At 40.1% G+C, this 27995-nt stretch overlaps 2 protein-coding genes across 3 annotated transcripts; one reads left to right on the top strand and one right to left on the bottom strand.

Annotated features, from left to right (window-relative positions):
- On the top strand, positions 1–27995 carry LOC122620394. 2 transcript variants are annotated; one of them, XM_043797829.1, is made up of 4 exons: positions 1–57; positions 1234–1892; positions 25799–25856; positions 26017–27995. In XM_043797829.1, exons 2-4 carry the CDS (start codon positions 1542–1544, stop codon positions 26160–26162), a joined length of 555 nt encoding a protein of 184 aa, XP_043653764.1. In that variant the 5' UTR covers positions 1–57; positions 1234–1541; the 3' UTR covers positions 26163–27995. The 2 variants fall into 2 exon arrangements, with proteins under 2 accessions (XP_043653764.1, XP_043653765.1); XM_043797830.1 differs by having other exon boundaries at positions 28–57; positions 1449–1892.
- On the bottom strand, positions 6214–6890 carry LOC122620395 (heterochromatin protein 1). The gene has a single exon (XM_043797831.1). It carries the CDS (start codon positions 6842–6844, stop codon positions 6332–6334), a length of 513 nt encoding a protein of 170 aa, XP_043653766.1. The 5' UTR covers positions 6845–6890; the 3' UTR covers positions 6214–6331.

The raw sequence follows: 27995 nt of genomic DNA, 5'->3' as shown, positions 1-27995 counted from the left end.
ATTTTCAACTCAGACGGAACGCACGGTTGGGCGGACGCAGTTTGAAATAATTCAAAAGTTTGTGTCCGTTGGTTTTGTGTTTGAATTCAGAGTGTAACAAAAGCATAAACAAATAAAACGAATATCAAGATTGAAATCTTATTAAAAAGCAATTTATACAAACGCTTGTGATATCTTTTTTTCGAGAATAAAACACAGTTTTTCCTACATATTTAAATCCAAAGATCATGTCGACGATGTTTCTGCTGTTTTTGTGTTATTTCGCTTGCCACTGAGGCGGCCAAAAAAAAATGTGAAAAAAATATTGCATTTGCCATAGCACAGAATGCGGAAGGTCGCCCATTATGATGGACCCAAAACTCATTGCATTCATTCGTTTAATTAAAAAACAGAAACACATAAAAAAGGAAGAACAGAAATGACTTGTTAATTGGCTGCTGCTGCGAGGGCCACACGGCGTATGCGTGATGCTAGGGCTTGTTGATTTTCGAGCGGAATAAAAGAGCAGAAACTGCAAGCCCCAAATTGATCCAGCACCGACTTTTTCCTCAGTTTTTCCCCGAAGCCCCACATACACACATATATATATTTCAGCAAATCAAATCAAAGCCCAAAAGTAGGCAACAAAAGAACACAATGAGATCCGTAATACGATTTTGGCTAGCTCCTACCGTTCAGCAAAGTATTTTCGGAAAAATTCGTGGAAACACTCAACGCTGAACGCTGAACGCATAAAAAAGTACTTTCAAACACCCCTTTACATTTACCCTCCTCCCCCGCCTCGCACACACACACACACACACTCACACACACACTCGCATTCGCGCATTTAACTTACAACAAAAGCAATTTGAAAACAATTTTTCGAGTTTCGAGAAAAACGTGTGGCCCTGTGCGGTCGTGGCCTACATGCTTATGGGCTAAAAGAAAAAAATGATGGAAAACTGGGCGTGGCATCTGCTGGCAATTTGTAACATTCCAAACAAAAGGTGCATGCAACAAAAGTTACCAGGGCATCGAAGGCTTTTGTGATTTACTCGGCAACGTGAATTGCAAAAAGATAAAATTACATTGGAAGAAAGTGCGACAGTTGCCACTTCTTTGCTGCAAATGAACACATTACCCATTTTAAACATTTTTTTTGGCTGCCCAGATTTCCCATTAAATAAGTATTTTGTAGTAGAAATAAATAAGTAAATAAATAACAAATTATATTAATGTCTAACATTTTAGCACGAACATCGTCAAAGATCTTTGTCAGAACGTTTTAAAACAAATACAAACAAACAAAAACCACAATTAAGTTAATGTATTAACCGAAGTAGAAACAAAGTCTTCCAAAAAGCGGAACGATTCCACTGAGAGGAACAAAGTGAGAATTGCAATTTCAGTGAGTGCAGTTTGTCAGTTCTTCAGTCTGCCCATTTGTCAGTTCGTCAGTTTGTCAGTTTGTCAGTTGGCCAGCGCGTCAGTGTGTGTGTTTTGGTGCCAGTGTGTCAGTGAGTGTGAACTCTGTGGTAAAGGTCAAAACTCATTTGAAAATGTCGAGCGGCAACCAAGAAGCAATGTCAACAAAAGCAGCTGTCAACTCATTGGACGTGGACGAGGACAAGGCCCCGTCAATGCATATGCATCCAACATCCTCGTCCTCATCCTCATCGGCATCGGCATCGGGATCGATTGCGTCCAGCGGCCATGTGAAAGCTCTGGCCATCCTGGTGGCCATCGTCTTGTGCAGCGGCAGCCTGGGACTCGCCGACGGGCTCAAGTGCCACATGTGCGGCCAGTACAACGAGGGCGTGGGCTCCATCACGCCCTGCACCAACTACACCAAGGACATTGCCCATCTCTACCTGAAGGAGTGCACCAAGAAGAGCGAGAAGTTCTGCGTGGTGAGTGCATAAACTATCCCAAGTGATCCCAAAATATCAGTTTAATTCATTTTGTAGCAAAAAAGTGGTAATTGTTTGAAATATGCTGAGAAATTTGGCTCAAAGAAAACCTTAGAACACTTTGAAACTTAATTTTAGGAAATTTCTTGAATTGAATCAATGACTTATATCAATTTCAAAAGTTTATTCCATAACGCAGCATTGAAAAATCACTTGAATCCAAAGAGAATACAATTTTGATCAATTGTATAATTTCGTTGATAGCTGTTTTTTTTTGTTGCTCACCATTATTGGTTGGATTTTTCCAGCGAATTTATTTTTGTCTTTACTCCGGACCAATTGAACCGAATTGGAAGCGCTGCATTCATTTATTTATAGACTCATTCATTTTGGTCCATTGCTACTCATTGTTGTCATTGTCCGCGCAAGCAAAAAGGCAACCAAGAGGCAAACAGCGATAGTCCACCAGATCCTGCTCCTCCTCTTCCTTCTTCTCCTCTTCCTTCTCCTCCTGCTCCTCCTGCTCCTGCTCCTTTCCGCTTCCTTCCTGCCATCCATCCATTGATGACTTCTCGAGTTGATGTTTCCATTTTATTGTTTTTCGCCCGTGCCCATCCATATTGATTGTGTGTGTTCTGTGCGGCATTATCTCTGTATTATTCCTACGAAGTAATATCGTTGGCAGTTCTGCTGCTGTCACAGTTTTGTTTTCAGTGCTCGTCGCAAAAACAAAAAGAAATGGAAAGATAAATTGGTTATAAAAACAAAGTGAATCATTTGAATTCCCAGGTCGATTGAGATTTGTGAGCACATCGATTTGGTTTTATTTCCCAGCAGTTTTAGAAGACAAGCAAATGGAATTTTTAATACCAAAAACATATTGACTTTAAGTAATTACTAAAGACTTTCTCTTAGCGGGTTATCTAACTTTATAACTTAAGTAATAATTAAGCTTGATTTGCTTTAAGGATCTAAGCCTAGTCTTATAATAAGGTTAAATAGGTTGCATTGTCTTTCAAGTTTTTTTCCAAAAACTTGTTAAATTGATTTGTTTTACATTTTTAAATGTTTTTTTAATGAGTTGAGTAACTGAACTCATTAACTTAACTCATTAGCCCAGCATCTAAGCCAACTAGCTGAAAGCTTTGGACCCTTAAAACCGACTCACGTCTTTTGTGACTGCGTTACGTATACGCGCCGTGTACCAATTTGCATGAAACACAAAGTGAGGCGGCGTTGTTTTTTGAGTGCCAACCCCGCCTGCTCATCAGCATGGCATCATCGGCCTCCTTGGGCACATCCATCTACCGGGGAGCAAGGTAAACTAATGCCATCCGACTGCTCTGGCAATTTCAATTAGTTTTGTGGCCGTCGAGCGGTTTGCTCGGTGGCTCGATGCTGACGATCTATGTAGTGGGTGGGCGGTACGTGTGCCGTTAGCTAGCGCCCTGATTATGGGCGTGGCAGCCCAATTGTGCGCATAAATTGCCGCATATTGTATGCACTCAACCCTCCAGTGGGCGTGGCATGAGGTGAGTGCCTCTGTGTGCGAGTGTGTGTGTGTGTGCGGAGCACTTAACGAATTGCAACGGAGGAGAAGAAGGAGAAGCGCCGCATCCTGCGAATCCTGCTTGTTTGCGCTTTGGCAATCATTAAATATTTAACACCTACTTGCCATGCACAGCTGCCAACTGCCTGCCGATTGCAGCCACATCTTTGCCATGATTCACCCGCCGCCTTTTTTCTTTCTTTTTTTGGGGGCCGTGGTGGCACATAAATTGTTATTTTCTGCGGCGCTCGATGGTTAACACGTCCCGCTCATTTCATCGGGCCACGCCCACACCGCCCACTCATCGGCATAATTTAGTTTGCAAGGAATTCTCTTTTTTTTTTTGAACTGGATATTCAATGTGGTTGGGAATTTGCGAAGGAAATCACTGAAAAACGCATATACTATTTATCACACAATTCGCAACTTTTATAATCGGCGGTTGGGGATACAAAAAAAAGGATGTTCATTTTGTCTTTATTTTTCCATAGCGCTGTGCCATTAAATTTGATTTCCTCTTGCTTTTTTCCCACTCGTCCTTGTGGTGCAACAAAAAATGTGTCTTTTTTACGCTGCAAACAAATTGCATTTAATTGCAATTGGCAGCTTGGCGCAACAGCAAATGATGTGAAATTTATGGCAACAGTGCGGCTACGCAATGTGCCCAAAAAGTGCATCTTTGTTGCACATTTCATATTTCGCATTAATTTATTTTATTCCCTCTTTACTTAACAATTATGGAACGTGACATTAATTTATGGGTGTAAATGCATAAATTCCGCCTGATTAATAGTTAATCTATTTTATTAGATGTCTGTATGCATTTATTAAATTGAAAGTAAATATGAAATGGTTTATAAACCATATTTTTACATCGAATTGAAAGTACGAGCAAATGAATATTTAAAATCGTTTTACACAATGTTTTTCCATACATGCGAGCTTATGTTTCCATTTCAGTTTGCTATCGTGTCCGGTTTAAAAAAAAAACAAAAAATTTTATAAATTTGGTAGCAACGTTACTTGCTGGTTTGCATTTGTTTGAATTATTTAATTTTTATGATCTGCTTTTCCATTACAATAATTTTTACCATTTTCTGCGTGAAATGTAGCGAAAAATATCGAAGAAAAACACAAAATCCAACACAGTACTTATCCAGTAAGCCTTAAGTATTTGTGCTTAGCTTTTATCTTTCGTTTTTGCCGCCATCCTGATAATTGCCCTTCATTTTGTTATTAACAGCTTCACAGACACTTAATTAGCAGCATAATTTATGCCAAGCCGCCAAAGTAAAGACCCGCCAAGACGCCAATGATGATGATAATGAAGATGATGAGGATACCCGCCTCGAAAAGTAGCCAAAAAAAAGGAAAAATATGTTGCAACACGAAACTTTTGTTTAAATATTAACCGACCTCCGGCCGTCGTTTTGGCCATAAAACTTGAAGTGTTCACAACAGTTGCTGTTTTTGCGGTTCTCCCGCTGACTGCTTGACCTGATGTCGTCGTGTTTTTCGGCCAACTACTTGGCTTTCTTGTTGATTATTTGCTTGATGCCATAGTTACTTAGGTCGGAGGACCCCCTAAATACAAAAAAAAAGAAAGGAAGTTATTCGCTTTGGCGCCGTCTGGCGGAAATCGTCTTATATATATTTATGAGTTAAATTTATATTCAAATTAGCCGAGGCCCGAAAAAGAGCCAAAGCGGCAAAGCCAACTGCATAATTCATAATTTCGATAATGAGTTGCAGGGTAGCATAAATCTGCCCTCATTTCGCACACCTAATCTACATCTTGTGCCGAGTCCGCGGGGAGCAAAGCCAAAACAATGGCAGTCCATTGTTTTGAGGGTCCGAGAGACCGAGGCACGTAAACAAATACGCTCATCATGTATGTATGTACATATGTATGGGTGTATACACTTAACCCTTGACCTCATGCGAAACAAAGGGAAGTGGATGTGCTGGAGTGTGGGGCAGAGAATGTAGGCGCCAAATTAATTTTTTGTTTTCCCCTTTTTTTCCAATTATTGCCGAGGCAAAAAATATTACCTTTTTTAACTCACTAAATCTAAAGATGCAGAGCGTGAATAAATGCTACACTTGTTCCATGGATTGGTTATATATATATTATATTAATTCAAGGGTATTTTTCGAATATGCATAGATAGATATTTCGGTCAAGTAAACAACCAGTGCAATACAAGTAATATCGCCAAATCGAAAGTTTTCAAAGTTTAAATCGAGCGTGTGCCTATCAATTCGAATAGATCTTAGTTTCTTTTCTGGCCGACACAAACTTGGCAAAATCGAAGAGCAAAAAGCAAGGCTTCATTGATTGGAGCTCAACTTGCTCCGCCGGATATTGCAGTATCAATTCTCGGCAAAAGTGCAGAAGGCATAAACGAAACCTTTTTGCTGCTATTGTGGCTACGTGCCCACTGGACGCAACTGGGGAGCCAAAGCCCCAAAAAAAAAACAACCCAAGCGCCGACAAACAAACACGAATATATAGGGCAAAAGTATGTCCGGCCACGCCCCATCAACCAAAAACAGGGAAATGGGTCTTAGGACTTGGGACTTTGGACTTGTGACTTGGGATGAGACAAGGGAATGGCCACAAAAACGGAATGCAAATATTTTCGCTTCATTTTGGCTGTCGGACATTCCTGGCCCTTGTTTGCCGGCACTGTTGTTGCAATTAGGAGTGTTTACGCTGCCCGCCGGGCAAACACGCCCCAAAATCACTTAAAACTTGGCATTTTGCCTTCATTATTGTTTGTAATGCTGTGCCAAGGGACACCTTTTATTATTTACTCAGCAAGAAGTATAGCGTAAACTTAAAGTTCTCTGTGATCAGTCATTTTTACTAAGAAATTAACAATTCAAGTCAGGAAATGTAGTTATTTAAGTAATCCTGAAAGCTGCAATGATTTTCATAGAATTTTAGCACCATCTGCGGTATTTCCACATATGCAATTTCACTTGGCACCTCCTGAGGTTGATCGAGTTGCCAAAACCTAATTAGAAACGATATTTCACCATTATTTTTATAGCCCCTCAAAATTTCTTGAGCAGTGAATCCATGATTAAAGGGATTATCTACAAACAGGGATGGATCAAGTTTCAGCCGTTTAGCTTTAGTTTCGTATAGATTATTCAGATCTTGCGACCTCTTCAGACTTTTTTGCTCGAACGATTTAATCAGTGAATGGCAGTCCAGATCTATGTCCGATTCCCAGGTATTATCTTCATCGGCATAATCCAGCCATTTGACCAAGTATTGCACTTGGCCCATGTAATGCCTTCGATCCAAAATCTTCTCTACAATATATTCCTCAGTTTCATCCGAGTGCGTTGAAACTACTGAAATGCTTTCACCATTATCGACTTCTGAATCCATTGTATATTTTTATATTTTTAAATAGTATTGTTTTTAACTAGTTCGAGTTTTGACAGCAATGTCAAACCAAAAAACGTTTTCACAACTTTTTATCTACAGTTGATACTTAACTTAACTTTCTGTGCAGACAAGTTTTGTTTTAAATGCTGGGCTACTTTAATATCTTTTTTGCCAAGAAGATATCAAACTATGAAAGAAAATTGTAATGAATTCATTTAATATCCTGAAGTAGAAAAGTTAGCCATTTACTTAATGCCAACAGCTTAGGCAATGCGGCATTAATAATAACCAATTCAATAGCAGAAACTGAATGAAATTGTTTGCCGGAAATCTATTAGAGATTCTTGGAGGCTGGGTAAGTCCTTCCGAACAACAATAAGAATACGATGAGCCGTCAAAAGGAAAAACTGCGGAAAATATCGTAAAAAATTATGCGTAAACTTGGCGAAAAGTTTGAAATACTCGTACAACAAACTTTCTTGAGGTTGGTCTCGGGTATCAAGTTGTTTAATGAAGAAAATCTCTTGCTTTTAAAGGCAAACTTTGAAGGCCACCGAAATCGTTGATGACAATAAATTGGGATATATGTTTCAGCGATTTGAAAGGTGTTGCACTTATACTTAAAACATAAGTTTATGTTTATACGTTCGCAGTGAGTTCCACATTTTATGGCTTTATTTTGTAGCATCTAGGCGCCACGTACCTGATATTAAATCGGCAAAGTTTTATTGCCCGAAATTAAAAGCTCGATTATGCGCGATGACGTGGGACAGATTTGTGGGATTGGGTCGCTTGGTTAGAACACTTTTTAGGGGCCAGGATTTACATGCGAATGTGGCAATCAAACTGTGCAGTGAGCGCTACGTGGACGGAATAAATCAGGCGACTTTTGAATGTTCGCCTCTGCCTTCGTCAAGTGCAGTACAGTGAAGATTCGAAAATCTAAATGGGGTGGTGAGGGTCAAGGAAGGAGGTGCGGCTGTTTACTGAAGCCATAAATGGGGGACCGGGCAATTTCCGTGCGGCGAGTTGTGAAATCAGCGGCAAATCGGAAGCGACGGAAGCGGAGAGGTGGCAGTGGGCACGCAAGTCAATGTGACTGCCTATGCCATCATTTCCGGCAGCCATTGATTGCAGGGGGTGGCGGGGGGTGGTGGGGTTTTGGATCGAAGAATGGCTAAAAGCCATTTGTGCCTGGGTAAATTCAATGTAATTGATAAGCGAACTCCGCCGGCAGATAGGCGGCAATGAGCCGAGTGTCCTGGCTGCTTCACACACACACACACAGCTACTCCACATATGTGTATGTATAAGCAAACATACTGGCACACACACATACACACTCGTAAAAGACACTCAATTAAGAAAACAATGGCGGCTCAGTTTGTGCGGCAATTGAGTTTTTCTTTTTGCCATCTGCGTTGGTCGCTCCTCTTTGTTTTGCTTTCGGCTTTTTGCCCTTACCCCGTTCTCTTGCCCCAACTTGCCAATAAGACGCTTAGTCTTGCCACAAGCCCATCGAGCGAAATGCTCTCTGTATTCTGGTATTTGACTAGTGCTGCGATGTCTTTGCCTTTTAGCCAACTTTTCTTGGGTTTTTGGCCGCACACTACTCCTTTATTCCTATCGCACGCTCATTAGCCGCTGTCTTCGAGCCAATTTTACTGTCACATTTTGCCTTCGGTGCTGTTTGGCATTAGTTCCTTTGTTCGGATTCGTCGCTTGACTTAACACACTTTGGGCTAATTTCCACTTTTATTTGATCATCATTATAATTATTGTGTGCTTGTTTTTGACAGTATTACGCTCATAATGGCAGATGGCAAATTCGTTCGTGCGCTCATAAGTAGGCAATGAATTTTGATTGCTACTTTCATTTCGTACTTTTCGTATATTCTTCTATATATTTTTTTATATTCTTCACTACATGACTTACATATTTATATTTTGTTTATTTTCAACTCTTATGCAAATAAATTCCGCCCATTAACAAGAAAACAATACAGATGTTGTTGCATATTACTTGCACATAAATGAATTTATGGCTTGCAATCAACACTTTTTTAATTAAAACCCATAGAAACCAAATATCTGATTGTCTCACTTAAAGTGTTCACTTTTTAAGGTCTTTTCCCAACTGAGCCCCATTAACACAGCAGCACACACGCGATGCACAGAAAGTTTTTCAACACCAGGAACAATAATTCATTTATTTCAGCCACACCAAATATACGTACGTACATGAATATTCTGGCATTCCCAGTTGGGCTGGCTGGCCAAACTATCTCTCGTTCTTTGCATTCAGTTTGTTGAGGCATTGTAAGCGATTTAAAATCCAGTGCCACAAAATATGGCAACTGGCAACTGGCAAGTGGCAGCTGGCAGCTGGCACATGGGCCAAAAAGCGACCTCCATGGCCAAAAATGTGCTCTCGCATATAAATGATTTTGATAACGCGCACTGACATTTTGTGACTTCATTATTCTAAAATTCAAATTATTCCAAACGAACACAATGGCTGGATTCGGCAAATACAAACAGAAAAACACGAAAACTGGGTCGGACTGTGGCTGACAATAAGTTTTATTAGCTCCCCAGACGACTGAAAAAACAGCAGTATGAACTTCTATATACATATATGTATGTATTTCGTTGTAGCTACAGGCGTGTTACGCATACGCCACGTATGCAAATCGTAAAATTTTCACTATCTCGTCGCCTCTTTTTTCGGCCTGTCAAATAAAGAACGTTGTGCCACTGACGAGGCGAAGCTTTTGTTGATAAAGGTTTCACCGATTTTGCCCCCAAAAAAGCCCAAAACCCCAAAGACTGGATTAAATAATGCGCTTGGCACACGTCAAAGGCACTTTCCCAGTTCATCGAGCACACAGACTGCGACTCTTTGGGCCTTCGAGCCTGGCCATAATTTATGACTCGAAATTTATATTATTTCTTTGCAGACAGACAATTGCCAAGACACTAATAAAATTTATTTCCTGTATATAACTTATGAAAGGCAATATGGCGCGAAAAACTTAATGAAAAATGGTTGCTCAGCAGTGCGACTGGAAACGTGTTTCTTGGGCTCCATTTCCCTTGACCCTCCCGGAAAATTCGCCGCTTTTCTTTTGGCCAAACAGCTGTGACCAACTAATAACCTGGGGGCGTGGCTAAACGTGCTCGCAAAAAAGTTTTTACATAATTTTTCTCCACTCATTTCTTGTGCGCCCTTTTCTGTGCCTGTGTGTGTGCGTCTGTCTGTCTGTGTGTGTGTGTGTGTGTGTGTGTGTGTGTCATACAACAACATCCAAACATCCAGTGAAATTTTTATATTTTATGAAGCTGATGCTCAGCTTACGGGGCAAAGCCAAAGCGGAAATCCTTAGTTTCCTTATGACAACGACATCCTCTGGCGCACAAACCAAAAAAAAAAAAGAGAAAAAACACTAATAAAAAAGATTGTCAGCGCAAAAAAAGGCAAAAAACAAAAAATGTTGGAGAAAAAAGTTTCTCTGCCAGCGGAAAATTTTTTATTAGATTGCGTTGCAGTCACTTAAAGCGTCGCACCGCCGACTCGACTCAACTCAACTTGCCCTTGGCAAATTGCCGGCTTCCGACGGCAGCGCTTCCACTTTTGGCCGGAAACGCTGGCATATTGGCCATCGATAGCAGGCTCTTGGATTAATAATTGACATGGCTCTCATTGGTTGTCCGAGTGCATTCGCCATAGAACATCGAAGGCAGCCATTTATATTAATCAACTCAAAAAGTCTGAGTGAAAATTTTCAACACCATCAATCAAGTTGTGTTGGCTTCATGGAAAACTTGCCAACTGTTTGACAAAACCAAACAATGTGCGGATATAGTGATTCCCCCACCCACGGGAAGTGGAAATCAAAGTATTTGGCCAACTCAGTTTTCGACAAAAGTTATCAGTAAACACACAACATCAACTGAGCTGGAACTATGCAAAATCAGTTTAGGCAAATGCAAGTTTAAAACACTCTTTCTAAAAGGTGTGCCAATGCAACTATTGTACTTCATAAAATGCCAATAAATTACACCTTTCGATTTATTTATATTTTGTTATTTCTTTCTTTGTGTGAGATGGCTATTAACTTGTATTAAATTATGTTTATCTCCCTAGCAATAAAATATCAGAATTTAAGCTTAATCGCTTACCAGTTAACTTCCTCACTTGCCAAGGATATGTGTGTTTGCAAACATAAGTTGGCCGACCTCTTGAAAGGGCAACCACGAAAATATGAAATTCCTTGCGAAAACTTTGATCAAAAACTTTGTCCCTTTCGCAGACCTTCATCTTGTTGGTCTAAGCCCGGTGTGTTCTGTTTTCAGTTTTCTGGTCTCTGGTCTCTTAACAATTTTCGTGTATTTTACCCAAGTGTATAATGCAATTTGGTTTGACTTCAGAACTGTGACAAGTTGCAAAATGTACGGAAACATCGATATAAATTCCATCTTGATCAACGACCGCCTATGTAAGTGGTAAGTGGCAAGTGGGCCATGTGGGTCATAAACGAAGCCATCGACATTGGCAGTCATTCGTGTGCTGTTATCCTATTATCCTGGGGGCCAGATGCTGGTCCTTTTCGCTGTGGCATTGCACGTAATAAAACGCATAAAAAGGATCCTGGGGAAATGGGGAAATTCTGTTGCAGTTTTTATGTGCCCATCTCCCAGCCGCATTGCAATTTGGGCCATTGTCTTGCCATCTGGGGCTAAGGGGTATGGGTTATGCGGTTCATTAGGCGTAATGGTGCTGCAAGTTGGCCTTTTATGGCGACTCGAGGCGTAAGTGTCATTAATATTAATCTCAATCATACCAAAGCTGTTTAACTTATTCAAAAAGTCATTCCAGCCCAACTGCTAACTTTGATTACTCTTCATTTTGGCAAGGTCTTGGCTGGATTGTAGTTCTCGTAATGTGATTCCCTTGGGTCAACTCACCTGGGAAGCAAAGTTGAGTTGGGTCAGGTCACTTTTATGCTGGCCATTAGATGAAACCATTTAATATGCACCATAGTTGGTAAGGTTTTCACTCAAACTAAGTGCACTTATTAAAGTTATGGCGATATTCAGCAGCTGGTACTTCGTGATATTTAAACATATGGCTTACCCCAGTGAAAGGTGCACCTTTTAACCCCCTACTTTAACCCCCTAAAGCCATCCGACTGTAGGCGACAGTGCATGAGAAGAGCGCCAAATGCGTAACAACTCGCATGGCATTCGTAAATGTCGAAAATGTCCAAAAGCCAAACCGTTTTACTGCCGCTTGGCTGCATTTTTCTGACACACATGCTCACACCCATTTCAACTAAATAGAATAAACTAAATAGAAATTGGAATACGCTATGTAAATGAGCAGATATCTGAAAAAAACAGTATTTAAGTTAATTTTCATTGAAAAAGAGAGGCCAAAACATATATATTTAAGTAAACTCGAAGTAATATTCTGAGTGGTTTTGCATTTTTTCGATTTGGTTAGCTGAAAAGCATTTCCCAGCATTCTGGATTCCCAGAAGTAGCGTCTCTGTGGAAAAATCCTTAAGCCTGCTGGCCGGTCTCTGTGCCGAATTATCGGTTGCCAAGGTGTTGTCTGTTTGCCTATAGTTTCCCCCGATGCCATCACCACATGGCGATCCCTCGCAGCTTCCATAGAATTTCGTAGGGGGCTTCCTTTCAGAGGACGACGAAAACGACATACTTTGCACATGCTTGTGAATGACATTTTGGCATATTTTCGCCTTTTATATGCCCCGCCCTGTTCGTGGTCTTTGCTTTAAGGAAACAGCTGCCAACTGGATTTTGCTCCACTTTTTTTTTTTTTGGTTTTTTGTAGCAAAATTTGAGGGATGTGAATGCGATGGGATGCTTGTGGTTGCTGGCCGGCTTGCGAATTGTGCGCCAGAATTCCAACTATGTGTTTGACTAGGCTAACAGAGCATTCTGCGTACGGGTGCCACATCGTCGTCGGATCTCCTGGCCTGGTTATCCTGCCATATCCACCTGGTATCTGGTGTATATGTAACTATCTAACTATCTATCTGGCTGGGCCAGCGGCCAGTTGTTTGCTGATATGCATCCCATATACTCACACTTGCAGGTAACAATCAAAGTCATGTTGACGTTCAATTTAGCCGCTGTTGATTTGTGTCGTTGGAATTTTTCCTTTCCATTCTCCTATTTTTTTGTTTGCTGCCCTTTTTTGGATTTCCTACCTACGATTTTTTTCGTTTCGTTTTCGGACCTGACCTCGTTCTTGGCCCCGTCCAGTTACGCAACTACCACTATACGTTTTTCAGTTCAGTTTTTTTTGTTGCGTTCGTTGTTTTCCGGGTGTTTTTCCACTTGCGCTGTTTTATCCAGGGCAACAAAAATCCGTACAAAAAATTGTTTACCCGTGATTTATGGCGCGGAATTTGTGCTTACGTGGCAATGCAGCGGCAGCAACGAGTCCTCTTCACCTGGTTCCCAAGCACTTTGGTCCGTCGTCATGTCAGATCTGCTAATGCCTTGAAAAATTCGCCCACTTCCGGTCTGGGCGGCATCATTTGTTCGGGTTAAGGATTCCACTTGCCGGAGTTTTATCCATCATCCGTAACATGCGCCATTTAAACTGAATAAATTCACATAAGCTCTGAGCTGCAAAATTATTCCAACCACGGAAACTAATTTCATTACTACATTTTGCGGCAGCTAAATGACATTATTTAATTATTTGTATGTCGTTCATGTGCAAGGTTTAGTTTAATTATGTGCAAGTCTAACTCTATATATATATATATATATATTTATATTACTTTCCTGCCATTTAAACAAACTAATGTTGCTGCATTGGCAATTTGTACATTTGATGGCCACATTTGAAGTGGATTACTTTTCCTATGCGAGTTAACTGCGAAAGGAATACATTTGAAGATGTTTATTTATGCAGGCGATGGGATTTATGGACCTCAACCAAGCTGGCGATTATCATATTTCATTGTTTGGCCAAATAGCACACAGGGCACAAATGTTTATGAGCCAGGCCAACAACTGGCCTCATTTATCAGCTGCAAACGAAAGCCACTTAATGGCACACCAAACCGACTGCCACGCCCCTTTGCCGCCAAATCGCTCATCGCCGCCCACCACATTGAGTTCCCCACTCCTTCAGTTCGCCATGGGCTCAAAAGTCAAACCGCAGCGAAGAGCCGTGAGATTTAAGCATATAAAACAGAGCATTATCTGCAGGCGGTAACTGGTAACTGGTAACTGGTAATGCCGCCTTTTTAAGTGAATAAGGCGCAAAAATAGTTGCAGGGCTCTTCATAAATCCAGGCAAAGCACATTAAGATATTTCAAAGATTTGCGCCAGAACGGGAAAAAGAGAGAGTCTGCATTTGAACAAAATGCTGAGCGCTGGAAAAATGTAAAAGAAATACACGAGATAATAGAAATGCAATGCTCTGGAAAAAAGAGAGGGGAAAGGGGAAAAAAAGCGAGGCAGGAAAAGCGACGCGGGAAAACACACACGAAAAAATGTGGGGGAAAACGGCGGAAAACTGAAAAGAAGCCAAGCAACTAAATTTCGTACAGATACTAGAGGCGAAAATAGCACAAATAACTTGGTTGTGAGTGCATGTGAGCTATGCTAACTCAACTAGCTCACAACTGAGTCAATTATTTAACGCATTTCGTTTCAATAAAATATAATTCGTAAGTACAACAGTTTTGTTTTAAATTATTGTGCTATATTTGGTCTAGAAATTAAGAACTCGCTGAGTTTGCACATAACTATGCAAGCTTGTTTCATAAACAACTGCCATTAAATTGCGCTGCAGTAGCACAAACTATGAATTTTGAATTCAAGAACTATTCTGCTGTTTGATATATGGAGCCTATGCAGTCAAACACAATTTTGATTCGAAATGATTTACGCTCGCGCAGCAAACGCTTAGTGGCGCATTATGCGAAATTCGAATGGAAAGTGCGGCAAACAATGGCATTGTGTGTGGCAGTCGCTGTGTGGCAATCGCAACAAGAATAATTGACAGCATTTCTGTGGTGCAGTGGCAACTCATTAAACGGAATGCCATGTGGCCTGGCTGCCAGCCTGTCCATATGCCGACTTACCACTGTAGGCATATGCAAAATGAAATTTGCGACATGCATATGCTCAAGTGTCAGAGTTTCGAGCGTATCATTTGTCTTTTTATATCTGCCGCCTTTCACATAAGTATAAAACCCTAAATACGGCAATTGCCAAGCTGAATTCGACAAGTTATGTTGAATATGCGGTGTAAATTGGGCATATTACAATAGATTGGCATATTCACATGTTCAGCTGCCTGCATAATAATGGGCAACATTTTATGGTAAGACTGAATGAACTGAATGTTCATACTGATGAGTGGAAACCACAGGCCGACTGCAGATGGAAATGCAGATGTGGTTGGGTTGACATTAGCTAAACCACGAATCTACGTACGTAGTATAAGCCGACTAATTGTGGCGAATCTTAGAGGCGGTTTAAGTCCATTGCGATATATATCTTCGTTAATGATGTCCCATTTTTGGTTGTGCTGAAGACGTAAGCCTTAAGAGGCATAATTAATGATCAAACGCATTTCATAGAGGCCATTTCTAAGGCGTTTTCATATTTTTTCTGTTTAATGAAAAAATGTATGCAGGGTTAATTAATTTTAACGAGCTCCAGCGACAAGCGGCAAGGACTTTTGCTTCACGGCTGACAAACGACAGGCAATAACAGCAACAATATGAAGTAATAAAAATGCGGCAAACAAATGCCTGTATATATAGTAATTACCAAGTGGTTTTCCATGTTTTTCCCAGCGACCTTGTGCCCCAGACTGGTTAATGGGAGGGTCCAAAGGAAAATGGCGTGAGAAAGGGGCGGAAAAACCATACAAAATGCCCGCCAGCTGGAGTTGAAAATTTGATGTCGTAAATCACACACACGTAAATTGTGACACTCGTTAATTTTAACGCTCGAATGTCGCACTCATCTCATCTCGTTTTTTTTTTTGTTTGCTGTTTGGGTTTTTGATGAGTTTGCCACCCGCTGTGAAAAGCGAATCACATTTATCACACAGATCCGCTTTAAAAATGCGTTTCACCTAATCTATGACGATTTAAACTTCTTTAATTGAGCCAATTAAAATGAAAATGAAATACGGCAAAGTAAACAAAACGATTTTCTTGTGTGAAAACACAAAAAATATGGATTTATTTACATATTGATTAACATAACATTTATACTCGTTACTCGTGGAGTAAAAGGGTATACTAGATTCGTTGAAGGGTATGTAACAGGGTATCTTATAGTCGAGAATCTCTCCAATTTTTTTTTAAATTTTTATTGCTCTTTCTTACCTTATATTGTTAATTTAATTGTTTAAATTCGGTGTTCTCCTAGAATCTTCTTAGAAAACCCCGTTTTGTATCCATCTAGAAATGTGGCGCAAAAACAAAGAAACAAACTAAATTAATTAGCGACAAAAGATTGTTGCGAAAGTGCAACTTTTACCCCTTTTCACAGGGATATACAAAGTTTTTCACCTCTAATGAAAAATTTGGGTTTCGCAACTGCAGAAACTATAAATAACAAAATACCTGCGAGAGATCCGCGAAAATTTCATTAGAACATTTTCTTAAAATGGAATTGTCGTAAAAGTTTTTTGGGTCACATAGCACTCACTGTGTGTGTGTGTTTCTTGTATTTGTGTTTGTGTGTATATGTGTATGTGTGCGCCAGCTTTTTGTTCCACTTGAAAAGTTTAGAAGGGCAACCGCCGTGACCAAAGAAAAGTTGTCGATTGTTTGGTAATTTCCTCTGCCAGCTGCTGTGGCCCAAATGCTGCGATGCTATTGCCAAATTAACACTTTAATTTCATTTAATTCAAGACAGCAACAATCAATCAATGTGTGTGTGTATTTTTATGGCTTGAACTCAGACGATTCGCATAGTTGGCCGAAAACTTAGTCCCTTTGGGTGATTGATGGCCTAATTGATTGATTACCTTGATGCGTGTCAGGATGCCCCAGGGTGTGATAATGCCCATTTAAAGTCTTTATTTGTATTGTGCTTATGCAAATTTGATTGTGAAATGTTTTCACTGACTACACTTTGAATGGCAAATGATGTGCGAGCACAAACAAAAGCTGTTGTTTTATAACCCACGGCAAAACAAACACATCTATAATTGCACATGCAGTTGCACCGAAATTTTATTGAAAATAAACATTTAGATAAAAGGCGCAAAATAGAATTTGTGTCATTGCGTCCACAGAGAAGGCCAATATTGACTGTGCAAAATATGTTTTGCAGAGAGAGAGAGATTTATTGATGTGTCAGTTTCGGAATTTACCGGCTAATTTTCAATTAGTTCTCCTTTGTCCTCCATTTGTTTGCTATTTATTTATTGCCTTGCAATTTGGCTTTGAACTTATTTAATTGAAATCACTTGCAAACCAGGTGGGTCAGGGCAAAAACAAAAAACAGAAATAACGACCTGTTTTTAATGCCGCAATTAAAAGACCATTAAGTGGCATAAATCTGTTTGAAATGTAAATGCCGTGCGCATATAGACGGACCCGCATCGAAGGCAACCCTTTAAAGCTGGCTCACACGGCGTATACGCAATGGCCGCTTGCTCGGTTTCACTGCATACTTTGCGGCGCTCCATGTGTAATTAATTACCGATTCTTCTTCGTTTCGGAGTTCAAGTGGAAAAAGGCACCAATACCCATACCCATAGCCATACGAACTTCCAAATGCCGCATAAACAGCGACATTAATCAAGTTTTGTTGCAAATTAATTTGCCAAAGGTTTCCCTTCGGCCTGATAAATTAGTCGCCATAAATTAGTCGGCCAGCTGTCGCACACACTAAGAACTCATAAACTGTCGGCTCTCGCATAATTGTCATCACTGCCCGATGAAATTGCCACAATCGAATCGAATGCAAGCCAATCGCAGATCGTTTACACTTGAGCAATTGCCAAGAAGCAGTTCGCCAGCTGGCTGCCTGCCATTTGCCCAGTGGGCTGCAAATTCAGTGGGTGGCTGGCTTCTCTGGCCGAGGTCAGAGTGCCATCATTTATCAAATTTAATTACACTAGGAGGCGGTGGCCAGGACTTGGCCAAGTCCTAGTCGCGTGCCCTGTCCTTTTTCTTGGCGATTCAGTTGCCTATGCCTTCAGTTGCCTATGCCATTCGTTCAACTTTGCCCGCCTCTCGAAATTAACGCAAATTAATGCAAGCAAAGTTGGTCGTTTTTGCTCACGTAGGCAAACTTGGCGACGTGAAGTTTGTGGGGGCTAAATGTGCTTATTGAATTCGTACATCGCTATCTATGAATATTTAATATTGCTTTTAATAGGAATGCCGAAAACTATTCCACTAATGAATTCCGATAAAGTTTCGCAGCGCGGGAAAAATATTCAAAAGATTTAATCGTATGTAGGAGATATTGTTTATTTCAGGCTCCTAATTAGAGCACTCCCTGTTTAATTAATCATTCGGTTTTGGTTTTGCAACTGATTTCGGTAATTAAGTTGGTAATAAGTAGGGAAATGCGCAGTGCAAATTATCATGCAATAGATATTTAATAAAAGTAGTTTATTTAAACGGGCATCGAATTATGTTTACATTTATTGTATTTAACATAGTTTTAAAACAATATTTATTAAGTTTTTTTGTTCGCAATTTCAATGTAATATTTTGATTGAGCTGTTATTTGGAATTTAGTTCACTTAATGGTCTGTTAGTTTTTATTTCTTCCTTGTAACCCGAATTGCGGAACCAACTACTACATTGTTTTCTAAGGATTGGTATGAAAAACCAGCAGCATCATGTTTCGCAGCTGAACTCACGAGCTCAACCACACAGCTTGACACTGAGCAGAGGGAGGGGAGCGTTCAAAGGACCAAGGACCTAATGGTCTACTCCTGCCCACAGTTTGGCCCAAGGACGGTGGCCATAAGTCCATTGGAGACACTGCATCCAGCAGCCCCGAGCTGTCGTTTTCGGTGTCAATTACATGTTGACATGCCAACAGCTGCCGATGCACAAGAGGATTCCATGTAACCACTTCGATGGTAGCCACTAGTAGAACAAGACCACTGCGGAATGTTTGACGATTCATAACGTGTCTTGGAAGACGGGCGATAAACTTATTTCCCTAAGTGAGATGCACATGAAAGGGGTTTTGTGAGGAGCATTCATCTTCTCAAGCTTACTCCTTAGCTATTCAGTTAGTTAATAAATGTATATAATTGAAATCAATACATCTATCGGCAGCTTAGCACATCGCATCCTGTAACTACCCACTGTAAATTATTTAAATGGCAAAATACTTGCTTTGCGTAATGTTTGGCATTGACTCTTGAGCATTTTCCACAAATTCAAAGCCTAAGCTGGTGGTCAAGTGTTGTAATAAATACTTACCAAGTCCGGCCGAAGGAGTTTGGCCAATCGATACCAGTTACCAGATACCAGTTGCAAGGATACGAAAACATTGGAATGTGTGAACGTGAACAGAGGAAGTGGTATTTTCTATCTATTTCTTGTACTTTTTATCGCTCGTGCACTTGATTATCCACTTGGATTTGCTTCCTGCAGCAGATGTGTGGGCATTTGCCACTGCAGTTGCAAGTGCAGTGGCAAGCAGCTGCCATTGTTTGCCATATGGACACTGGTCTCTGCACACAACAAGGCAAGTGGCAACTGGATGCTGTGAAGCATCGACATAATGGCCGGACGATAAGTGTGCTGGACAGGCGCAGCTTTGCCATTGTAAATAAATGACAATACATCCGGCTTCCGGTTGTCCGTTTGTCCGTTTGTCCGCTTGTCGCTCGATGTTGACCATTGTGTGTGGCAAAAATGGACATAAAATGCAATTGTTGTTGCTGCTATTTGCCCATGCATTAGTACACACTTGCTGTGTATTCTGTTCACTTTAAACTTATCGAACAAAAGTTATGGCCTGCCATACCAATCGCTTTGCCGCAACTGAAAAATCAAACATTTGCATTTGGTTGGAAAGGGGTTTTTAATCTTAGGTCTTGAGAAAGTGGCACAAATGCTTGTGGCACGTCCTTTCTGCCAACGCATCAGCCTTTGCCCCCTGTTATCTATGTGGCAAATGGTGCGATGTGGGTCAAATGGCTTAGCTGGGCCAGAAAGGTGAAGCCGACAATGATGAGGGCAAACTGGGGGCGCAGCAATTGAGTATCGCCCTAGTGTAGGCGTCACCTTTTGAGTTGGGAAATGTAGCTGATGTGACATTTCGATGGACCCGCTTGAACTTTTGCTGCACATAATGCCGGCTTGTCGGGCTTATCCCGAAATGGTGCCATTAAATTAAATGTTCTCCTCAGCGAAATTAATTTTTAAGCTCCATTTCGCAGAAAAGCTTTCACCTTTAGCCCGTCTTTATTTTCAATTTATTTGTATGGGCAATATAAATATTCCGCTGACTCTGCATATGTACTTAAAGTGTGCAATATTTTTATGTTATTATTTATTTTTTGAAGAAGTTTAACAGTAGAATTTTATAATGTATAATAAGCCCAAGGCTTTACTTTTATTTTCCGGCTAAATGCATTTTCCTGTTTATATTTCTGATTCGGTGTCCGTGATTAATTAAAAGCTAAGGCCAAACTCATCTATAATTCATGCCCTCGGCGTTGTTTCGCATTCAAAACCAATTTGTCCTTGATTGCGGCTGAGTCGCATACAAAAAGACATGCAGACAGAATCAGTTTATTGCATTACGCCATACGCCCCGCGGCCCAATAATATATGCCCAAAATATTATATATACGACTCGCAAATGGAGAGCTCAACTTTAGCAGGATGACGAGCTGGTTTTTATATATACTCCTATATATGTACGTATAGCAAATTTCTGGCTCAGAACGGATTGATGGTGTTGCCATGGCTTGCATGCAACAACAAAGTGCACTGCCAAAAAGTGTTTGCTGCGCTGCTCACTGCTCGCTTTGTGAATCTTGGCTGCTGGCAGGGATTGGGCTTCGGATCGGGATAGAGATGGCCAAAAATGGGGTCGTGGCACTCGCAGTGAGCCGCTGCTGAAAGCCCAATGCCGAAAACTGAAGAAAAAAACTGAAAAAACTGGAAAAACTGAAAAAACTGATGCCAGCACGCCAAAGTGCCAGAACAGAATGCAGAGCGTTGAGCTCTTGGAGGGAAAATCAAATTTCAGACATTTTAACATTTTTGTTGCTGGCCGGATTTTTTGAGGTCTCAAAGCCAGCATTGATGAAATTGCATTTTGATAATGGAGCAGAGGCAGCGAGGCTGCATCCTGCCATATACTATACACTATATATATATATGTATGTACGTGTGTATAGTATAGTAGAGTAACTTTTCGTGCTCATTGAATGTGGCAAGTGAAGCGAGAAAGCAGCAGCTCCACGTTTTATAGGCGAAACTGGGTTGGTGGGGCTGTCACAACACCTGAGCCCCTGAGTTTTTGCCTTAATAATTGAAGGCGAATGTTTGGCAAATGCATATGAGACCCGAAAGTTGCCCGGGGCCACCTCTTTCTTTCGATTTCGATTTCGATTTCGCTTTTGCTTTCCAAAGGAAAAGTGTCTCGCATTGCACTTTTCCCTGATCACTTCTCTGTGTGCCGTGTCTGCCTCATTGCGTTTCTTTGCCATTCACATGACTGAACTTCTCACTTTCCCCTCATTGTTCGCCAGAAAATTTATTTTGAAATTGAATTAAAGCGCTCATTTGTTTTGGGCTCTTTAAGTCCATAGCCTTGTAGTCAGTTATTCGCATGCAGATGGCGATGGCCGTTTGATAAGTCACGACTTTGTAATTAATGTCGCAGAAATGGATTCGAGTGGATTTCGCCATCGAGTTCGTGACCAGCGTTGTTGATGATTTTAATGACGGAATCCTTTCAACAGGATTTATTCAGCTTACTAGATAAATATTGAGGCTTGGTGCTTCAAGGATAATGCGGCATATCCTCAAACTCATTTGCATAACAAAATCCATTAAGTGATTTCTCGAGCTGCCATTACTATGTTGGTACCCCCGAGAAGCCAAGCAAATGAGTTATGACAATAAAATTGTGAATAATCGTGCATCATAAGCTCCATCGTGATTTCATAAGCTCTTCGTGGACTCAGCGCCATTAAGGACACATGCACTTGCGAGGAGCACACATGATTTGAGGCAAATCATCATCTGCCCTCTCAAGATTAAGAGGCTGTCATCTTGCCCCCGAACACTTGAAATTTTCATAAATGGCTAAAGGACGATGCCTGCAACCTGTCCGCACTCAAACACACACACACACCGCCGCAATGCACCCACACATGCCCACTGTTCAAAGTTGCCATTGCCACTCATGACGTCGTGGCTCGTTTACTTGCCTCCCTCCCTCTCTTTCTTTCTCTGTCTATCTTCGTTTTTATACCCTTGAAGTGGGTATTTTGGGTATTACAACGAAATAAACTCGAAATCAGTTGTTTCAGTAGCACACGAACAAGTTATTCTTGGCTGTAACAAGTTCTAAAAAATAGTTATGAATGTAGAAATCAGTATATACATCAGGCATTAATATTCAAATGCACATTTAATACCTTATAAATTAAAATGCATTTTTAAATTATTATTTGAAATTATTAGATACTTTTTTATAGCCATGAAAAATATTTTCGCTACGATCTACGGGTATTTGCTTATTCAATCCTGAAAGGTACTACTTCAATTCCGTTTTTCATTTTCTCTCCTTTTTGCAATGGCAGTACTTTCCTGTCATTACCACTTTTTTCTGTTTTTTTTTTGTTTTTTTTGTGCAACTTGCGTCTTTTAGTTTTTCAGAGGTCTTTTTCTTCATTTTGCTGTCAGTCGCATGCAAAATTGAAATCATCAACGTCATCATCAGTTGCTGTCTGCTTGACTTGGATGGGTTTTGCGTATTTTGGGGGTATAGCAAGTAGTGAGTAGTGAGTAGTGGGTAGCGGGTAGTGAGTAGTGGGTAATGGGTATGGGTTGCAGGCTAAGGGTTGGCTGTACGCTTGTTCAAATCACAACTAAGCAGAGGAGATGATATAACTGGCTTAAGTGAAAGTAGCACACAGGCTGCGGAGGAACTTTTGCCCGGCTGTCTCAAGATTATTGCTCGGCTGCTCTACGTTTTTCGTGCTTTCCTTTGGGCCAACTTTGGGCCCTAACAACCAAATAACATGCCGAGTTGCATTTGGACCGACGTGCTCGACAGACCATAGCCACGCCCACCACCGCCCCTGCCAATCTTTTTCCCTTTTTTTTCCAGTTTGCATTTCATTTTTAAACTAGGCCAAATGCATAAATCTGTGCAACTGGCTCACTGATAGGAAATTAAGTTTGCTGCAATTTCGGTGGCAAGTCGCTGGGATTGCATAAGAAATTATGGGCATTTCACATGGCATTTCAGATGCCATGTAGTAGCAAGCAGTAGCTCCTATGTCAGCACAGTGTTTGTGTCCCTGGTGATTATCCCCTCATTATCTGTATTAGCCACATTACTCAGCCCCACAACCCTTGCAGACAGGCACTTTGTGGCGTAATGGAACCCTTACCCTTTTGGAAGCCCAGGAGCCCAGGAGCTTTGTTGGGTTACTTGCCACACATAAGTGGCACAAATTATGCGGCGACAAGGACACGCTGCGATGTGCTAGGTGTCGCCTCATTTTAATAAGACAACAATACTAAATGGAAGGCACACAGCTAAATAAGCAGATTATATGAGTTATCAGAACGGTTTTAATAGCCCTGCTTTCGTATTAAAGATACTCACCATAAGAACTCAAAAAAGGGCATTATGTGAAATTTATTTGAGGCTTTCCATTTAGTAATATAAATATTTAACAAAACTCTGATTCGCTGCAATTGCAAACCAATTTGATTTGCTACCTTCGAACTTCCATATGAGTGCAAAAACCATGACTATCAGATTGAATTTGGTTGTAAACTGCACTTTTTTTTGCTGCGTGTGGTGGCAAGTGGCCGGTCCATTACAGCGGTCACTATCGCCGGACCTGTTACATAAAGTATGAGCTGCCAATGTGCAGTGCCAGCTGCAGATGTCCTGCCACTGCAGAATTGCAGCTATGTACGAACGGGCGATAAGCACGCAAAGTCGTTAAGTGCTGCGGAATGGCTTAGCCGGGGTTCACGACTCGGATTGTTGCACATCGTCCGTCCGACTGGTGGTAACACCATCACCATCACCAACACCATCACCTCTACCTCCTGCATCAGCAACACCACATAGCACTCGGCTCAATCGATTAAGCGGTTTAAGTGCCCCATAAGCTGCCTCGGCTGACTGCCTTCCGCTGCTGCTGTGCCCCAGGACCTCCTCTTGATCCTGCAGCACGGCTTTCTTGTGGCCTCCTGCTGCTGCGAACACGTGTTTTGTATTGCCTATCCCCGGGCAAAATGTTGGTTGCATGCTGCATGCTGCATGCAGCACCATGCACCAGGTGGCAGGTGCATTGTTGTTAGCTGCGGCCGAAGAATAACACTCACATGCCCCACGATGCACACCCCAGGGTAATTATTGAACATGTTTATTATTTGGCTAATGGGCCGCAAAGCACTGGTGTGCTGCCTACTTAGAAGGGCAACATTTTTCAATTTACTTGTGAGTTTAAAAAGGGGACTTTATGTCCTTTGCTGGCGAACACGACCCGATGACTATCTTTGTGTGTGTATGTGTGTTTAGTGTCCCTTGCTTATGTTGTCGTAAACTTTAATGCCAGCCATATGCTAAAATATATATGTACGTAATACGTATATGGTTAAGACCAGCTTGTGGTTGTAACTTGGGTTGCAAGTACATTACGAAGTCGTTGTACGATGTGTTTTATGTTTATTTATTCGTGCCACAATGTCCCCTTGTTGAACTCACGATGTCGTCGTTAAAAGAGCATCAAAAGTGGCTTAGACCACAAAACTCCGACTCCACACACAGAATGTGTGAGTGAAATATAGAATTTCTTTACTGCATTCACCACCTCACATACCTAGACATCAAAGTGAGCAAGGCTATTTTAGGGTTTGATTGAAATCTACTTCGGTCAGCAGGACTCCTAGGATAACCTACTTATGACCTACTTATCGTGATAGCCACTCAATTCGGCATGGCAAACATTATGCCATCAAAACAAAGGTCCCTCGTCCTTTTTAATCCCATTTTGCAAAACAGAATTAGCTCGTAAAAATGTTTATTCTTACCTATAAACTTCGGTGGCTTTGTTTGCGGTTACTTCGAGTTTATGTTGTGCCTAGACTATTATTTGCAAACGTATTAAAAAACACAAGTTGCCAATTTTTTAACTATCTATCTACTAAATATTTTTCATTGAAATTATCTAGCTAGAGTCTAAACAATTTGAATACTCCTAGAGTAAAAGGGCTTAGATCCCCCCATTTCCCGCCATGTTATTAAGATTAATTTACGTTAAATAAATATTAAATTGTGAAACTATTCGAATTCAAATTTAGCAGTCCTGCATATTTATGGCATTAAATACGTTTCCGATTTATTACTGTGATGGTTATTAAACTGACAAATGCAATTAATTATTTACATGTTGATAACGACGTAAATCCATTCTTAATGTCTATTAATATGTGCAATATAATCGACTTCTCGGCTGATTATTGTTACTGATATTGATGGCGAAAGCCATAAACAGTCATATGTATATTGTATATGCATGCAACTTAATGGCATTCATACGCCCCGTTGGCCAGCAGAATGGTATTTCATTGACAGCGCATATGCACTTGCAGTCGGTTGATATTTAATTAAGCTGTCACAAATATGAAGCCAAAAGCCACAATTGCAAATAGTAATATTTTATTTCCCGCTCTGCTTTTTTTTCCTTTCAGAAATACGTGAGTGAACTGTCCACTGTGCGCGATTGTGCCACCGAGTGTGTGGAAAAAGGTGAGTGAGTGTGGTTGGTTTTCAACTGACCAAATGCTAATTGAACTGCCTAATTGGGCATAAATATTGGGCAAACAAACGTGGATTGTTTCGAACCGCAAACTAAATTAGTTTTGAACTTGGCTAATTACGAAATGTATAATTCTGTTTATTGCATTAGAAATTTGGGAGACACAAACGTACTGCTGCACCGAGGACGGCTGCAATTCCGGCACCCAATTGGCCCACTCCCTCATCCTGTTGATCCTGCCACTCCTTTCGATGACTTGGCCCACAATCGTTGATTTCTGGAACACGCGACGTTAAGTGGATTCTCAAATGATTCTGGGTTCTTGACTTGATTTTGGTTTATTTTGCAGCAAGTGAACAACAATGTATAAAATTTCAACCGTTAGCATTTATTTTATGTTCAAAAATATATATTTAAAACACAAACAAAATTCTGTGAACGGGACCTAATCAAACTAAGAAGCGATAACGCAAAGTTACACGAAAATTTACCATTTGACCTGTTTTTATTTTGTAATTTATTAACTTATGCGATTTCGGAGTATACACTTATATAAATATATATATATATATTTTTTTGCCAACATGTTTGCTGTTATTACTTTGAGGCTTTGTATTTCTGACTGTCTTCCCAAAAAAAAACACAAAGGTGTTGGTAAATGAAAACGAAGGGGTGTCGAAACATCCGAAAGCTTAACTAATTCATATTCACAAGAAAAACCAATTGCAATGCCAAATTACTACTAAAGTCGTGTTAAAAAATGAGAAAAAAAAGAGAAACGCAAAACGCATTATTAAAAATAAAGAGAAATTAAATTACATTTAAGATAATGCCAGCTGTCGAAAGTACATAAGAAATCGCAATCACATTGAGGATTTAAAAGAACATCAATGAATTTCGCCGAGTTCGTATTGAATGCATTTCATGAACATACTAATTATAGTACACCTAAGGTTAAATAACGAAACGTAGGAATTAAATACCTAGGAATCCTGCAAGTTAGTGGTTTGTTTTTATAATTTGCATATAGGCCCACAAATATTACGCAAATGTCAAAGTCACAGTGAGTTTATTTTGGGGTCTGTGATTTTGCACTTTGGAACTGTAATATTTGCTGGCAATCTATTCCATTCTATGTAACTTCATAAGCAAATAAAACCTATTAAGCAAATGTTGTTTTTTGTTTGCAAAAAGAAAACGAAAGGAAAACAAAACTAATGTTTGTTAAATACAATTGTGAAAGTAAAGTTAAGGTCGTACGAATTATGATAGCAGCAGCGAACACTAAAGAAAATCGAAGACGTTTTCACTCCACTGTTCATGAGATTCTAAATTAAATATTAAAACTGAAACAAAAACAAAAACAAAGACAACGCTATGATTATACCAATTGATCTTCACGAATAAAATACTTGTAGCAAAAGTCTAGCTGAGATTAGATACCATTCGGCATAACGTAGGTAAACAACTAATTAATAGAATTATATAGATTTACCGAGCGTTTAGTGAACCCAAGTGAATTAACATGAAAGTTCTTAACGATTTTCTTATATATAGAGAGCACTTACGCGATTCCATTTTTAATTATTTACAAATAATAATATTTTCAACGATTAATACTTATAAACAAACAAACAAAAATATGATGACTCATACGATATATACCTACGAAAAAACATAGTGTTTAGATCTAAGGGCTTTCACTATATTAAAGCAAAGCAAACGTGTGAAATATGCAAATATGCAAAACGAGATGCGATTATACATATACAAATGTTAAATGTTAGTTCCTCAAAACCAAAGCAGCTTGTGTACTCGTATTTAATGCTCACATTTGAATAATTTGCATATGATTAAAAGCGCCCACTTAACAAAATGACTAAATCGGATTTTCATTTAATTATATTATATAACCGCAAAATTTACACGGACATTTTGCAAAATAAATTGTTCGGGGCGAACTGTCTGCTTTTGGCCACATACTCGTATAATGCAATCATTTGATTTTACATTCTCATCGATTTACACAAAACGAGAAAATTCCAATTGCAATTACAATTACAACACTAATAATAATAATTGTATGTATATGTATGGTATATGTATTTCCAATAACAATTTTAATTTAA

The sequence above is a fragment of the Drosophila teissieri genome, chromosome 3R, assembly GCF_016746235.2.
Source record: "Drosophila teissieri strain GT53w chromosome 3R, Prin_Dtei_1.1, whole genome shotgun sequence".
In the NCBI taxonomy this organism is placed as follows: domain Eukaryota; kingdom Metazoa; phylum Arthropoda; class Insecta; order Diptera; family Drosophilidae; genus Drosophila; species Drosophila teissieri.
This window is presented reverse-complemented; position numbering and strand designations above follow the sequence as displayed.